This window comes from Anneissia japonica, unplaced genomic scaffold (assembly GCF_011630105.1).
Source record: "Anneissia japonica isolate Jap-2015-1 unplaced genomic scaffold, ASM1163010v1 scaffold1889_len2455224_cov183, whole genome shotgun sequence".
Classification (NCBI taxonomy): domain Eukaryota; kingdom Metazoa; phylum Echinodermata; class Crinoidea; order Comatulida; family Comatulidae; genus Anneissia; species Anneissia japonica.
Window position 1 is genome coordinate 708673 of NW_022752980.1, and position 14726 is coordinate 723398.

The 14726-nt window shown below is 33.7% G+C and overlaps 2 protein-coding genes across 2 annotated transcripts in view; both read right to left on the minus strand.

The window, feature by feature from the left end:
* LOC117122508 (sulfotransferase 1E1-like) overlaps window positions 1-3229 on the minus strand; it is a 4783-nt gene extending 1554 nt beyond the window's left edge. The window contains exons 1-2 of the mRNA XM_033268096.1: window positions 2483-3229; window positions 718-854 (exon numbers count right to left, since the gene is read on the minus strand). Of these exons, the coding sequence (XP_033123987.1) occupies window positions 718-854; window positions 2483-2624 (279 nt within the window). The 5' untranslated portion in view covers window positions 2625-3229. The remainder of the gene's footprint in view (window positions 1-717; window positions 855-2482) is intronic.
* A 7089-nt stretch (window positions 3230-10318) lies between these two features.
* The window catches only part of LOC117122597 (methyltransferase-like protein 27), a 19533-nt gene continuing 15125 nt past the window's right edge, over window positions 10319-14726 (minus strand). Inside the window, exon 6 of the mRNA XM_033268235.1 lies at window positions 10319-11024. Within this exon, the coding sequence (XP_033124126.1) occupies window positions 10837-11024 (188 nt within the window). The 3' untranslated portion in view covers window positions 10319-10836. The remainder of the gene's footprint in view (window positions 11025-14726) is intronic.

A 14726-nucleotide genomic window follows, 5' to 3' on the forward strand; every position in this document is an offset into this window, starting at 1 on the left:
TTATATCATGATTCATTTATAAAAAAAAAAAAGTAGTAGTATATACATTGCCTATGCAGCTATTTTGCGATTCATATGGTATTTTAATTAGTTAACCTCGTTAAAATACGTATCGTGTGGTATTGCAATGAGTGAACTGATTAAAGTACCATATGACTCTCATTGTAGCAGAAAAACAATACCATTACAATAAATTATTAATGGGAGGTAGTTTATTAAACATTTTTTAATTATTTAGATTTATGCGTCCCACAGTTGCTATTCTAAAATTCACTTAATGGTGCTAATTTTATATGAATAAACTATTTCGTAGTTTTAAGTGCGCATGCCCATATCCAAAGTCAATTGATATAAACCTATGATGTATACTATTATATTTATATCTATTGACCTTGATATGGGCATGCGCAGCTGAAAATATGTAATAGTTTACTCCTAAAAACATGGGTTCCATACAATCGTTAAACGTTATCGTCGACAAGTTTTGGCGACGCTGACTGATTTGTCGAATTGGAGAGCGTTTCCGATTGCGTCGGGGACGGCTACGCAGTGTAAAGTTTGAAAATTCTATTAAAAACACCGTAGCGACAGTGTAGCAATATCATGTAATTAAAGCTAACGATGAAGAATGTCTATAATTACCCACTCTTACCTTTGCTTTCTTTGCTAACATTTGTTGTGGTATTGAGCGTGGAGGTAAATGAGTCATTATCAGTCGGGGAGATGAACATACTTTTGGTTGTTGAGATGAATGTCAATGAACATCCAACGCTTTTCTATATATTCCTGGTCTGCCTTTTGAACATCGCATCCGTACCTAAGCATAGAAATTATCTCTTGCATCCAGGTTGTACCTGGTTAACAAACATATTTTAATATTATATGTACATATTATATATAATATGAATATTATTTTGATAAAAATAACATTGCTGTGGGAAATAATAGCTAGATCTCGGTAAACATATAAATGTAAAAGCAACAACTAAAATATAAGCGTAATTAAACAGTCAAAAATTGAACCAGGGTATTCGAGGGGAGACACTTCCACACCTCTTCCCCTGTTCCTCTTTCTTTGCCTCTGGTCTACTCAAGGTTCGTCACATACTAATAATTCATTTTCCTGTTGGTTTTTCCTGCCAACAGAAGGAAAAGCCATTGCCGAAAGAAGCAAAATACTTTCTGAGTAACATAACTTTTACAGTGATTTGTATAGAAGTACATCAGCGATTACGCAATAGCTGATTACTAAGCTATAGGTAGCTTTCGCCGCACGACGTTAAACCTTAACTTTAACGTTAGTACCCAATATGCAGCGCGATAGCTCCGCCCTTTTTGTAAACAAATCGAAATACGCATGCGCAAACCCGTAACTAATGTACGTCGAGCACGTAAAATCCTGAAATTAACGTTCTCCGCAACGCAAGATGAAGACATTATAACGTCATCTGTTAACTTTAAGATTAACGTCGTGCGGCGAAAACTGCCTATTGTCGAATACCGTCGCTTAGCGACAACGAACAAAAAGCTTGCTTTGGAGTGCTGACTTCAAATGAATGAAAAAATAACAACGGCATGATTCTTCCAGTTTCTGGTAAAGAATTATAACTTTGTCAAGTAGCTAAAGATACAACAATTTGTGTAAGAATTGCTTTTATTAAATTGATTGTTTAAGTGGAAAAACAGCAAATAAGGAAAAGAAAAGTACTAAACATTTAAGGAAGTTTTCTTATCATTAAGTTTTATTGAAAAAAAATCTATTGAATAATATCATAATGAAAATAACGTTAAACTGTATTTCAGTTTGCTTGAGCTCAATCATGTTTTTTATTATTATTTGATGTGTAGACAATGTTAAAACAAACTTTAAAAAAGAGAAATGAAATAAAAATGGATGAAACTCCTACAAAAGAGAGAGGGGGAGAGAGAAAAAGGAAGAAATTGTTAAATTTTGGTGACGATCCAGATTCAGGTGTGAATTTTATGGTCATTTTGTATCACTAACGTAATATCTCAAAACTTATCAATGGATCGAAGTGAAACTTTTAACAATTGTTTGTCATGGTCCAATGAAGAAATTATTAAATATTGGTGACGATCCGGTGTGGGGTGTGGATATGACGACCATTTAGAAATATTAATAAACGGTTAATTAAACGCAATGGCTGTGAGTATCCATTCACAATCGTCATTTGGGTAATAATCCGAAGTAGGTTGTGGATGTGTTGATCCTTAAAGTGGAACGTCTCAGACCTAAATATTCCCCCTTTTTTTTCAAGGAATAAAGATGCCTAGAATTTTATTTATTTTTTCTTCACGTTTTATTTCGACATTACGGCAATGAAGAAAAGCCCTATGTTTTGTTTTACAAACAGACATGGTATGTATAGTTCTCTTTCTAATTGTATTCTAACTATTGTAAATTCTTATAAATATAGGACTACTGACGATACAATCACTAGTAAACGTTATTATAATTAACCTGATTTAGGTGACGTCATTACAACATCGTCTTCAAAGATCTCTAAATTTGGAAGGTTCTCTATGTGCTTCACTGGCGTTGAAATAGGATGCCGTACACCATCGATCACGTGAGTCCCCATCTCAATTGAGTTAGAATCCATGTCTCTCTACGGCGGCCTAACAAAGTTGCTTTGTAAATCAAATTATATAAGCAAGTGTAATATTATCATTATGATATAAAAAAAATTCATTGAAGCACAATATCAACATATACATTTCAAAACAGTGTCTTAGTTTTAAACAAAGACATCTCTAATTTAAATAGATATATTCTTAGCTTTAATTGAGATAGGCCTATGTCTGTTAAAAGAAAACTCAAATATCTCTATTAGCAATAAACGATAATTCGGCTCACCGTACTACTTATTCACCAAAACAAACCTCTCGTCTGCGTGAAGGTTGAATAATACATGATCTTTTTACGATTGCAGACTACCCACTTCTTTTTAAACCATTACCGTATTTTACGAAGTACCATATTGTCATAGCTTAACAAAGTGACCCAAGCTCACAAAAGGGCTGTAAACTCGCACCGCACTGTATTGAGAAACAAGCCTCCATAGCCAGAATAGGGCGTAGAACGTGAATTTTGTGTGAATTAAGTTTTTGTGTAATAAATAAAGTATAACATTTAATCTTACTATTCCTGAAATTTTAGTTTAAAATTATAAATAAGATGTAAGAAATTTAGCCATTTTCGGATGGGAGCTAGTGAAAAATGAATAGAAACCTGCCAAAAATAAAAGCATTATTCTGAAAACTTGATTTAAGAAAGTTGATAAGATGACAATTATTCCAATGGTCATAACTTTGATTCCAGACACCTGATTGAGTTCATTTAACTGTCATTTTAAAGTAAATGATATGTTCTATGCCATTATAACTCATTTTGGCCTGAGGACGAGTTTACAGCGTTTTTGTGAGCTTGGGTCACCTAAATTCGTGGTTGTCAGCGCAGTGGGCACACAACGTTAATTCAACGTTAAATCAACGTTGAAATGTGAGAAGTTGAAATCATTTTGACAACATACACTCAACATTGAAAATATGTTGTGCTTTTAACTCAAGTTCCGGTTGATTATTTGACGTTAATTCAACGTTGAAATGTTGAAATTTGGTTGATAATTTTAATGTTACAGTTACAACATAAGTTTAACATCTTTTCAAGGTCAAGTTAAAATATAGCTTGCATTTCAATGTAGAATGAACATTGAAAATGTGTTACGTTTTTCAACCAAACTCCTATTGTTTTTTCATCGTTAAATAGACGTTGCAAATAATATGTTGAGATTATAAAGTTACAGTATCAACATAAGTTCAATGTTTTTTTCAGTGTGAAGTTAAAATATAATTATTTATTCAACTTTATTTCAATTGAATTCATTTTTAAGGATTTTAACATAACAATTACAATCTTTATTCAACATTTTTTCCCACGTTAAGTCTAAATATAATTTTTATTTCAATGTAGAATCAACGTTGAAAATGTGTTGTGTTTTTACAATGTATTCACTACTTACTCAACATTATTTCAACAATAAATAAACTTTGAAAACTGGTGTATCGGATACCGATACATATGTTGATATGTTTTTGGTCATAGGCAGTAACCAAAGATCTTATAAACACAAGATAGCTTCTCCACGATTTACGCGTGCAAATTATGTGATAACCATAGAGCTATTTAACAACTAGAGTGCTGACAAGATGGCGGAGCAATGCAGAGTTCTGTATGTGTACCATCCAAGATGGCCGCCGTAGGAAAGCGCCACCTTCAGGCTTAGTATACATATTATTACCATACATAATCCTTCTGACTGAATATTATTTCATTAATGATAATTATTATTGATAATGACAAATTATTAAACTGTCGTAGCCAAAAAGAGGCCAAGTAGAGCATCTTATTCAAAAATTTAAAAGAATTAAAATCGTGTACATTACACCCATACACTGCAACGCTCGAGTTTTAAAACACAGGTAACAAGCTGTACTGTACTTTCTGTGTAAATTGATGGCACCATTGAAAATGATAGTGCTCAGGCGAAATTTGATTGGTTGAATCTATGGCAGCCATCTTGGATGGTACACACACACAGCTCTGCGTATTTCGAACATCGAATACATTGCGCACTAGATCTTATTATATCTCTATGGTAATAACGCATGCGACGCCCTCTTGCAAAATTGAAAACTTTTGAACCTTGACCGCTCTGACCATAGTGTACGCCGCGCGACTTTATGTTACGTGTAACAATTAGAAGCGTCCGATTTACAATTCGCCCTCTCTTTAGAACATTAGGTACACGGAGAGTAATGTTACCCCAACTGCGTGGCGGCGCTATATAGTAATAATAAAGGAGCCGCTCTGGTTCGTTGGTTTCCTGTAGTTTCTCCACTTAGTAAAATATTCAAATTTTACCCTATTCCCAATCAATTTTAATGCAAATACGCGGAATAGTTCTTTGGTAACATCCATTTTGAATTAATCAAAACTTTCGAATGATTGATGTTCTCTTGATATGTCTGATTTTTTTTTATGCAGTGACACCTGAACCGGTAAATATTCTTTATTCAATGTTTAAGTAATATACCAGGAACATATTGATGTACTTTCTGGTTAGCGGGAATATTGTGGTATTATGCCTCGTTTAATTTAGATATACAGGTACTGCATAGCCTTTTGCTCTGTATGGAGTTCTCACGTAGTCGGGTGTACGCATTACTGTACGCATTACTTGTACATGTATGCGTAGCCTAGGCCTAGTTAATTGTTAAATCATTCCATGCGAACATATTAAGAAACTGAGATGATTCTACTATATTTTTCACACTCATAATTGTATTGATAATCACCATGACAATTGCTATATTGAACCATTTGATTATTTTATTTATATGATATTGCATTGTAAGCACTCTAGGCTTAAATTGAAAGTTATTGTGTTTGAAACTGCCTTCATCGATGATTCGCTGAAAGTCGTCGTACACTCCATGCGGGTCCGTTCCGCTTGATTGAGCAGCACAGCAGGATACTGCTAATACTGTTACTATTCTCTATACTAGGATTTACATTTGACTATGGGATTATTTGTAATACAATGACTTACCTATGAAAACGATTATAATAATATACTAAATTAATGATGATTGATAATGATATAATTAGTAGTTACAGTTTATACTGTGGATGCAGCAGTGTTGAGAATGATATGATAAATAACTACATAAGCCTGAAGTTTGATTTATTGATGATTTAATTAATTAGTGTTTATGATTGTATTGCTATTTTCTGAATGTTAATAAGTATGATTGTTGTTATTTGATTGCCAGAATTACGACAAGGCTTGATATGACGGCAAGAAAGATATAATAAATGATACAGCCGAAGCCAGTAAAATCGTTTTAGTGTCCTTATTGATGAGCATATATTAAAGCTGCTACGTTGTGGCAGCTACAACTGGTTTAGATATTAAACAGTAACAACATTAGTTCAACATCTTTTCAATGTAATGTTAAAATATAGTCTGTATTTTAACATATAATCGACGTTAAAACTATGTTACTGTTTTTTTTTTTCTATGTTAAATAAACGTTGAAAATATGTTGAGATTTTAATGTTACAGTAACGTCTTTTCAACTTCCAAGTTTAAATATAGTTTGCATTTTAATGTAGAATCAACGTTGAAAAAGTGTTATCATGACCACAATCCTATTGTTTATTGGAGGTTTTTTAACGTTAAATGAACATTGCAAATAGGCCTATGTTGAGATTTTTAAATTAGTATCAACATAAGTTCAATGTTTTTTCATTCTCAAGTTAAAATATAGTTTTTTACTCAACTTTATTTCAATATTGAATTCATTTTGAAAACTGGTTGGGATGTTAACGTAACATTTAATACAATGTTTATTCAACAGTTTTCCAACGTTACTCTATGTATAATTGTTATTTCAATGTAGAATCAACGTTGAATTGTGTTGTGTTTTTTTTACAATATATCCTTTACTTTAATTCAGCGTTATTTAAACAATAAATAAACATTGAAGGTTTGGATATTAAAATTACAGTAACAACATTTGTTCAACATCTTTTCAATGTAATGTTAAAATATAGTTTGTATTTTAACGTATAATCAACGTTTAAAATGTTACCGTGTGTTTTTAAACCAAAAACCGATTGTTCATTTAACGTTTGAAGTATGTTACAGGCCTACTACTAGGCCTATATATAGATTTTACTCAACTTTATTTTAACATTGAATTCACTTTGATATCTGGTTAAAATTTTAACACAACAATTACATTTTTTATTCAACATTTCATTTAAGTTTATTTGCTTTGATGTAATATATTTGATTCAATTCTTTTCTTATTGTATATTGTATTACTTTTTGTATGGAAAATAAAAGTATGATTTGATTTGATTTGAACCAGGCGGATAATTTACAAAGATCATTATTGACAAGAAAAATAAGATTATCAAAATCGGGGTGAGAAATAATTATATTAGTATATCAGCAAATATGAAAATGAAAATACATTGGACGTGTGAAAAATATCATTAATAATGAAAATGAAAAGTAAAGAACCCAAAAAAGATCCCGTAGAAATCTATATTGGATAGTAGATATTAATGTATTATTATTACAATAATGAACATTTTGGGTCCGATTAGTCAGGTTACTCCTAAACAGATCAAGGGCAACACCACGAACACCATAATGGAATAATTTGGCCAGCAAAATATCGTGATTTATGGTATCGAACGCTTTTGAAATGTCTATGAATATACCAAGAGTATGTTGATTGTTATCTAAATTGCTGACTACAATTGTATGCTTCTATTATAAGAAAGCCATATATGAAGAATACTTAGTGCGAAAACCAAAAATAACGAGAAATAAAATTATAAAGTCTATTATAAATCAAACGTTTAAAGATTTTGGATAACACGGGAAGAACAGAAATTGGACGATAATTACTACAAATGTCAGGAGGGCCAGCCTTGTGAAAGGGGATAACCTTAGCTATTTAAGTTGATCGGGAAAAATGCCGGAACGAATAGAAGTGTTAAAGATATATGCTAGAGGCAATGCAATGGAATTTTTAGCCGATTTAATAATGTCTCGTCTAAGTTCATATCCACAACTTGTGCTAGATTTAAGTGTATTGAAAGTCCAGATAACTTCTTCTGCATTTGTAGGTGATAGAAATAGAGAGTTAACAGTATGTGGAGTGCTGCAGAGGATGTCCTCTAGACTTGTATTCACTTCAGGAATTTTGTTAATTAATTCAGGACCAATCTGGGTGAAAAAATCATTAAATCCTCCTGCAATAATTTTAGGATTAGACTCTTCATATCCATTTATAGTAAAAAAAAAAAAGATTGAGGATTTTTTCTACATATACACTATTAAGAATATTCCAAGTTTCAGTCAAATTAGACCTGTTTTCATTAAGTATCAGTAAAATAGCGTCTTTTAGATGTCCTTATAATAGCCTGGTTCACGTCGAACTTTATCTAGATATACCCCTCTTGAAACATGGTACGATAATCCCTAATGGCGTTCGATGCCAAGTTAGAGCCAGATAAACAGCCAACCAGTTTCAGGCCGTCGACGCCACACGGTGGAAAGGCTTGTTTAATAAAACATCTACTGTATTTTACGAACCTCTAGTACCAAGTGGTATTCGTTCAAAAAAATTGTGAACTACAGTAGAAAAGGTGTGAATTTCCACTACCTAACCTAGCCGACCAGTACGAACCAACGACAGTGCACCAACGTGTTTCTATCGCAATCTAAAAGATTCTCTAAGCCCTAGCTAATTTTACCTTCGATAAAAAACGAATTATTTTAATCGCTAGCTAGCATTCTTCCATTTAACAAAATATTGTTTAATTTTCAATTAAAACGTCTGTATACTTTATGGACCTTTCTGTCCTGTTTTGTAGTTTTTAGATCGCTCAACTGTGTTGTTTTACATGCACTTTGCGAAAATCTAGCTTCGCGGTGTCAAATAAGTTGCTGACTTCCACACACTTTTTTATTTAGTCATCGTAAACATGTGCGCTTATTTTAACGACTAGCGTTGGTGGTAGTTCGTTGAAACTTAATTAATAGCGACTATTATAGCAGAAATAGAAAAGATTGAATTGTCAATAAATAAATACAACAAATCTGATTTTATTATTAGGAAAAATATACATTATCACTTTGAAAAACGTACGCAATCGGACTTTTTAACGTTATTACTTGGTCAATGATGCAAAGGGCAAAGGTCATTGGTAACATCGACTATTCGTAAAACGGACGTTTGCTGGGTTTTTATCCATAACATTACAAATAATTTCTAAAAACCAGATTAATGAGACTACTTCGATACTGTTGTTAGCATTGTTGGAGTACGTTGTTGCCAGCCAGAAGATGATAATGGTGGTAATGTACAATACAACAACGCTGGCTTAGATTCCTACGTTACGTAATCGTGTTCTTGTAATCCGAGCCGACTTTACCGTAAAGCAAGTTAATTTACCGTTATTCTAGTAAAGTTAAGTCACTTAACTTTAGTGACTTAATTCCTTTATCTAGCTATAATTGAGTGGTTCATGTCGAACTTTTAACTAGTTAAGTGGATCTATATCTAGATAAAAGTTCGACGTGATCTGTTTTAATACACTACTTAGATAGGCTTTTCTTTTTCCATCTTGATTTCAGAGGTCAAAAACATTTTTCAATTTTTGTTCAATCATGTAGTGGTGTAGACTAGTCTTTTAGGAACATTATGTGGGAAAACATTGTTGGATACGACGCCCCGTTAGGGAGTTATGATTTTTTAAATATTAACATGATGTCATAAATTCAGCCCAAAGGTTTATATTATTTCAGTTGGTTACGCACCGCTGATTCGTAATGTTTGTCATTACTTCAAGATGTCTACCGATTCGTGGAAAAGGCCAAAACATTCTTTAAAAGTGTTACAAGACCAAAGTCAATGTAACTAGGGTTAAAAATAAGTCTAGTTACATTGACTTTGGTCTTGTAATACATTTTAAGAAAGTTTTTGAAAACGTTTAAAAACAGCAAAATAACGTTATAATAACGTTTCTGAATGTTAAATTAAAACGTTATTAAAACGCTTTAAAAACTCCACATAAATATGTTTTTAAAACGGTATACTGAAACGTTTTACAAATGTAATAAAAGCCCTTTTAAAAACCCTTTTTAAAACGTAAAACGAGACCAAAGTCTATGTAACCAATGCTATCTCTACGTTATGATGACGTTTTTAAAACGTTACATTAAAACGTTATTATAACGCTTTTAAACTCAACACAATTACGTTTCTAAAACGTATTAATTAAACGTTTTTTGAACCAAATTCATACGTTATTATAACGTTATTTTAACGTAAAATTGTTAGCTGGAATACTATGCAGGGAGACACTGTACGTTACGATTATATTGTGCATGACTTTAATCGTAAGGATAGATACGCCTAAATAACGTAGGCCTATCTACTCTTAATTATCAATGTATTATATTTTATAGACTTAATGATGAATTGCGGGATGTTTCAACAATTATGCTAATAGTAACGATGTGAATTGTGTAGTGATAGATCAAGGAAATTCTTGTTCACCATAATTAATTAATTAATGCTATGAACGTTAATCGTACGTATCGTTAATGATTGCTGTGATTTGCATATTTATCATTATGTACCATTTACCTATAATTCAGATATGAAATGAGATTAAGTCGTATAAACATTAAGTCGTAATAAACACACAGTTGAGTTTGAACGGTTTAATATTCAATGTTTTGCCGGTGTAGTTTCACCGAGTTGTTTACTTATTGGCGTTTATAAAATGATGTGTTTTTGTCAATGTACATTCAATTAAGGTAACTTAAATTGCAGCATAAATTGCATATTGATGGTCATACGATACATACGGTAATATTATGCATGTTATTTATATCTTTGCAGTGCTCTTTTCCTTTGCTATTTTCTTTTTTCTTGATTTCTTTTGTTATGCAGTTCGTTAATAAAGTTTGAAAGGAAAGTAATCGTTGTGCTGTGACTCGTACTCTGAGTGTTGGGGACGACTCGAGCCAAATCAGTCCCAGTGCAATCCCCGAAACATAACATTACCAACTAAACATGAACCCATAAAAATCATTAAAAATAAATATAATACTATGGTAATAACTTAGTATCACTAGATTATTCGTAATGTTGAAAACAACAACTGCAAAATTAATATTTCAGTAAAAAAAACCAAGTACTTCTGTGGAATCAAACTAATAGTTATAAAATTTGGTGAAGAAATAAAATCATATTCCATTCTTTGCGACCAGCCTCAAATTCTTCTGTCAAGATCAGTTTCCATTTCCCATCAGACTCCAAAGCTTTCATTTCGCCTTCTAGTTTTCCATCATTGAAGTCGAGGCAGGTTTCTAAAAAGCTTCTCCGCATGGCGTTCAGTATGTAACCTCCTAAAATGAGATATTGACAGTACCTGGTGTTGATTTGTATATTTTTTTTACTAAAATTATATATATATATATATATATATATATATATATATATATATATCCTATATAATAATTATGTATAAATCAGAAAAAGAAAGTAAATAAAGTGTTCGAATAAAGGACATGATGGTAGATCGTGTAGCATAGCTTGAATCTGTTCAATCATGAAGTCCGTGTGGTGTAATGGATATGACGTTCGCATTGCCAGTGAGCGGTCACTGGGCCGAATCCCGTCGGAGTCATTTTATTACACAACATATTTATTTATAGGACAACATTCGTTGAGAGCTATGCTACACGATTTACTGTCATGTCCTTTATTCGAACACTGTATACATTGCTTTTGTGATTTATGTATATATCAGGGGCGTAGTAGAGCCGGGTATCGGCCTTCCATAGAAGAGGAATTAAAATTGCCCGATAATTACCTCGCTTCTTCAAAGGAACATACTTGGGGCCCTGAGTTGACTTGGGACCGAGTTGACTTGGGGCCGAGTTGGAATGGGGCCGAGTTGACATGGGGCCGAGTTGACTTGGGGCCGAGTGACTTGAATTCAAGGTAGGCAGATCGCTGAGAAAATGTTTCAGTTGCAAAGATAGCGATAGTGGTATTAAATAGTGCTAGGAGAATGGAAGGCATCTAATATGAATTGTATTATTGCTTTTTTTGAAATCCGATTGTAAACCCGCGCGTATGAGCCAGGGACGTAGCCAGGATTTTGAAAGGGGGGGGGGGAGCCGTTATGCGAATTACGTATGACCCCGGCGGGGTCAAGGGGGCGAATCCCCCTGTGAAGTAGCGCAATCTGAACGTTCTTAGGACTGTTTGAGAGGATTAAGTGAAAATTGCAACAGACGCATTATAAATAAGCGCAAAAATAATTATATAATAAATCAACAGTGGCAGATCCAGGAATTCGAAAGAGAGGTAAACCAGGGAGGGACTTTCACAGACCGAGGAATCACCCACCTCAGCCCCAACATGGTTGGGGCTGAGGTAATAAAATTTATGATTAAGGCATCTCTAGATGGCCGGAAATTACACTCTCGCATTTCAATTTGAATATATTTTTCTTTCTTTTGTTTTCTTAAAAAATGAAGGGTGGAGGGGGGGGGGCCTTGAATCCACATCTGCTCAAAACATTCTTTATCCAGAATAGTCATAATCACGAAAAATGGACATGAAAAATCAGATCACATCCTAAAAACAAACAGCAATCACTAAGAGATACATCAGGAGCCGACTCGATGGAGTTTAATATCATACCCAGGGAAGGGCACAGATCGACACCCACCTCAGCCCCACCATGGCTGGGGCTGAGGTGAGAAAATTTGAGGAAATTGTACCTCTAGATGGCTAGAAATGACACTTTTAATAAAATTCATCATCATCACATCACCATTAGCCAAAATGAAGCGCCAAAAAAAATTCTCATGATCTTTCATCAGGGATTTTTGACAACCATAGAGATCTTATTAATGTGTGTGTATACCATAGAAAACATAGGCCTACTTCAAAAACGTGATTTCACAACCACCTCAGCCCCACCATGGCTGGGGCTGAACATTTGAGGAAATAGTACCTCTCGAGATGGTCGGAAATGACACTTTTATATAGTAAAATTCATCATCATCACATTACCATTATAGTCAAAATGAAACGCCAACAAATTTGTCATGATCTTTTATCAGGAATCTACTTAATATCCAGGACAACTTAGGCCTAATTATAGCTTACTAAGCTTTAACTATACAGTATATACTATAGTATGATCAACAAATCATAACTTTTTTTTCGCATTTAACACAATTTTCCTCTCTTTTTATTGCTATTAATATTATTATCAATTATTACTATCGTCATCATCATCATTGTTATTATTATTATTACTATTAGTAGTAGTATTATTAAACAAACATGATCTTTTATCAGGGATTTTTGACAACCATAGAGATCTTATTAATGTGTGTGTGATATACCATAGAAAAAAAACATAGGAAAAAAAAGCTTAAAAACATTGTCTTTGAGTATGTACTTTACATAGGGCTACTTCAAAAACGTGATTTCACAACGTTCTCAGCCCCACCAAAATTTGAGGAAATAGTACCTCTCGAGATGGCCGGAAATGACACTTTTATATAGTAAAATTCATCATCATCACATTACCATTATAGTCAAAATGAAACGCCAACAAATTTCTCATGATCTTTAATCAGGGATCTACTTAATATCCAGGACAACAGGCCTAATTATAGCTTACTAAGCTTTAACTATATATACTATATTATGATCAACAAATCACAACTTTTTTCGCATTTAGCACAATTTTCTTCACTTTTTATTGTTACAGTATTAGTATTAATATCAATTATTCCTATTGTCATCATCATCAATGTTATTATTATTATTATTACTATTAGTAGTAGTATTATTAAACAAACATTTAAAGAAACTTGCAAAAGGATAAAAACGAAATTGAACCACAGTATCGCATTTCTATCTTAAAAGACCTGGCTTGAGATTTATGGATTTAAGATTTTTTTAATCACGCTTAGGCCTATGTGTTCTATTATGCCTATGTATAACGTGTACTGATGCATATTTACAAGTTTAGAAGTATTCATTTTGAGTGATCCCAGGAAAGAATTTGTATTGGCTCAAGAATAAGCTTTAAAATTTTAACACTGTGTACAAAGGGGGGGAGCCGCGGCTCCCACTGCTCCCCCCCTGGATACGTCCCAGGTATGAGCTGCTAGCAAGGTCTAGGTCAGCATGTGTTGAGGTATTTAAACACTTGCTATTGTATTATCAATGATATTATGGCAATGACGATCTATCTAGGCCTTAGCCTTATACCTTTTAGGGCATATTATTACCCTCGCCCCACAAAGTGAGAGAAGAAGGTATTGCAATGAGCTCCGTCTGTCTGTCCGTCTGCACGTCGATCTGTCTGTCAGTCTGTTTGTGACCTGTAGGGGCTCACACAGTCTGCGCAGAGACTAGTGACCTGAGGTCATTATGTACTACACGAGTCTCTCTCTCTCTCTCTCACACACACACACACACACATTCACGACCGGCGGGACGAGAGGAATGACAGTACAGTGGACTGAGAGAGGAATTACATTGACAATCATTTTCACTTACTTCTCAACGGTCCGTACCTCTTGTAGAACGCAGATTGGTAAGTATATTTATTACTTAACCAAAGACGTTTACTTAACCAAAGTCATTTGACTAGGCCAGGCTGACTCGAGCGGATTGACCCCAGACCGACTCGAGCGTACCGACCACGTGTCAAATTCTGGCCAGCGGACTGTAGGTAGCCTGGAAGGCATGAAAGCCCGATTTATGGGCTTGCTACTTTAAGCCTATGTTAGGCCTCGTTTGGCTGATGAATTGGAGAAGTAAGATGCAGATTTTATGTTTTTTAACAGATACTAACAGATACACAAATACTAGATAATCTGAGATTACAAACCCTCACCCTGCTGTCGCGCCATATCTTTGTATCCGCTGTTTATTGTGTTTATTATTTATTGTTTATTGTGTTGTATTGTAGTGGTATAATATTACAAGCTATAGATATCAGGTTAATGTAGTCGAGCGGTAAAGGTGCACGTTTTGTGTGTAAATATAATCGAACGTTTGGGGTTCAAATC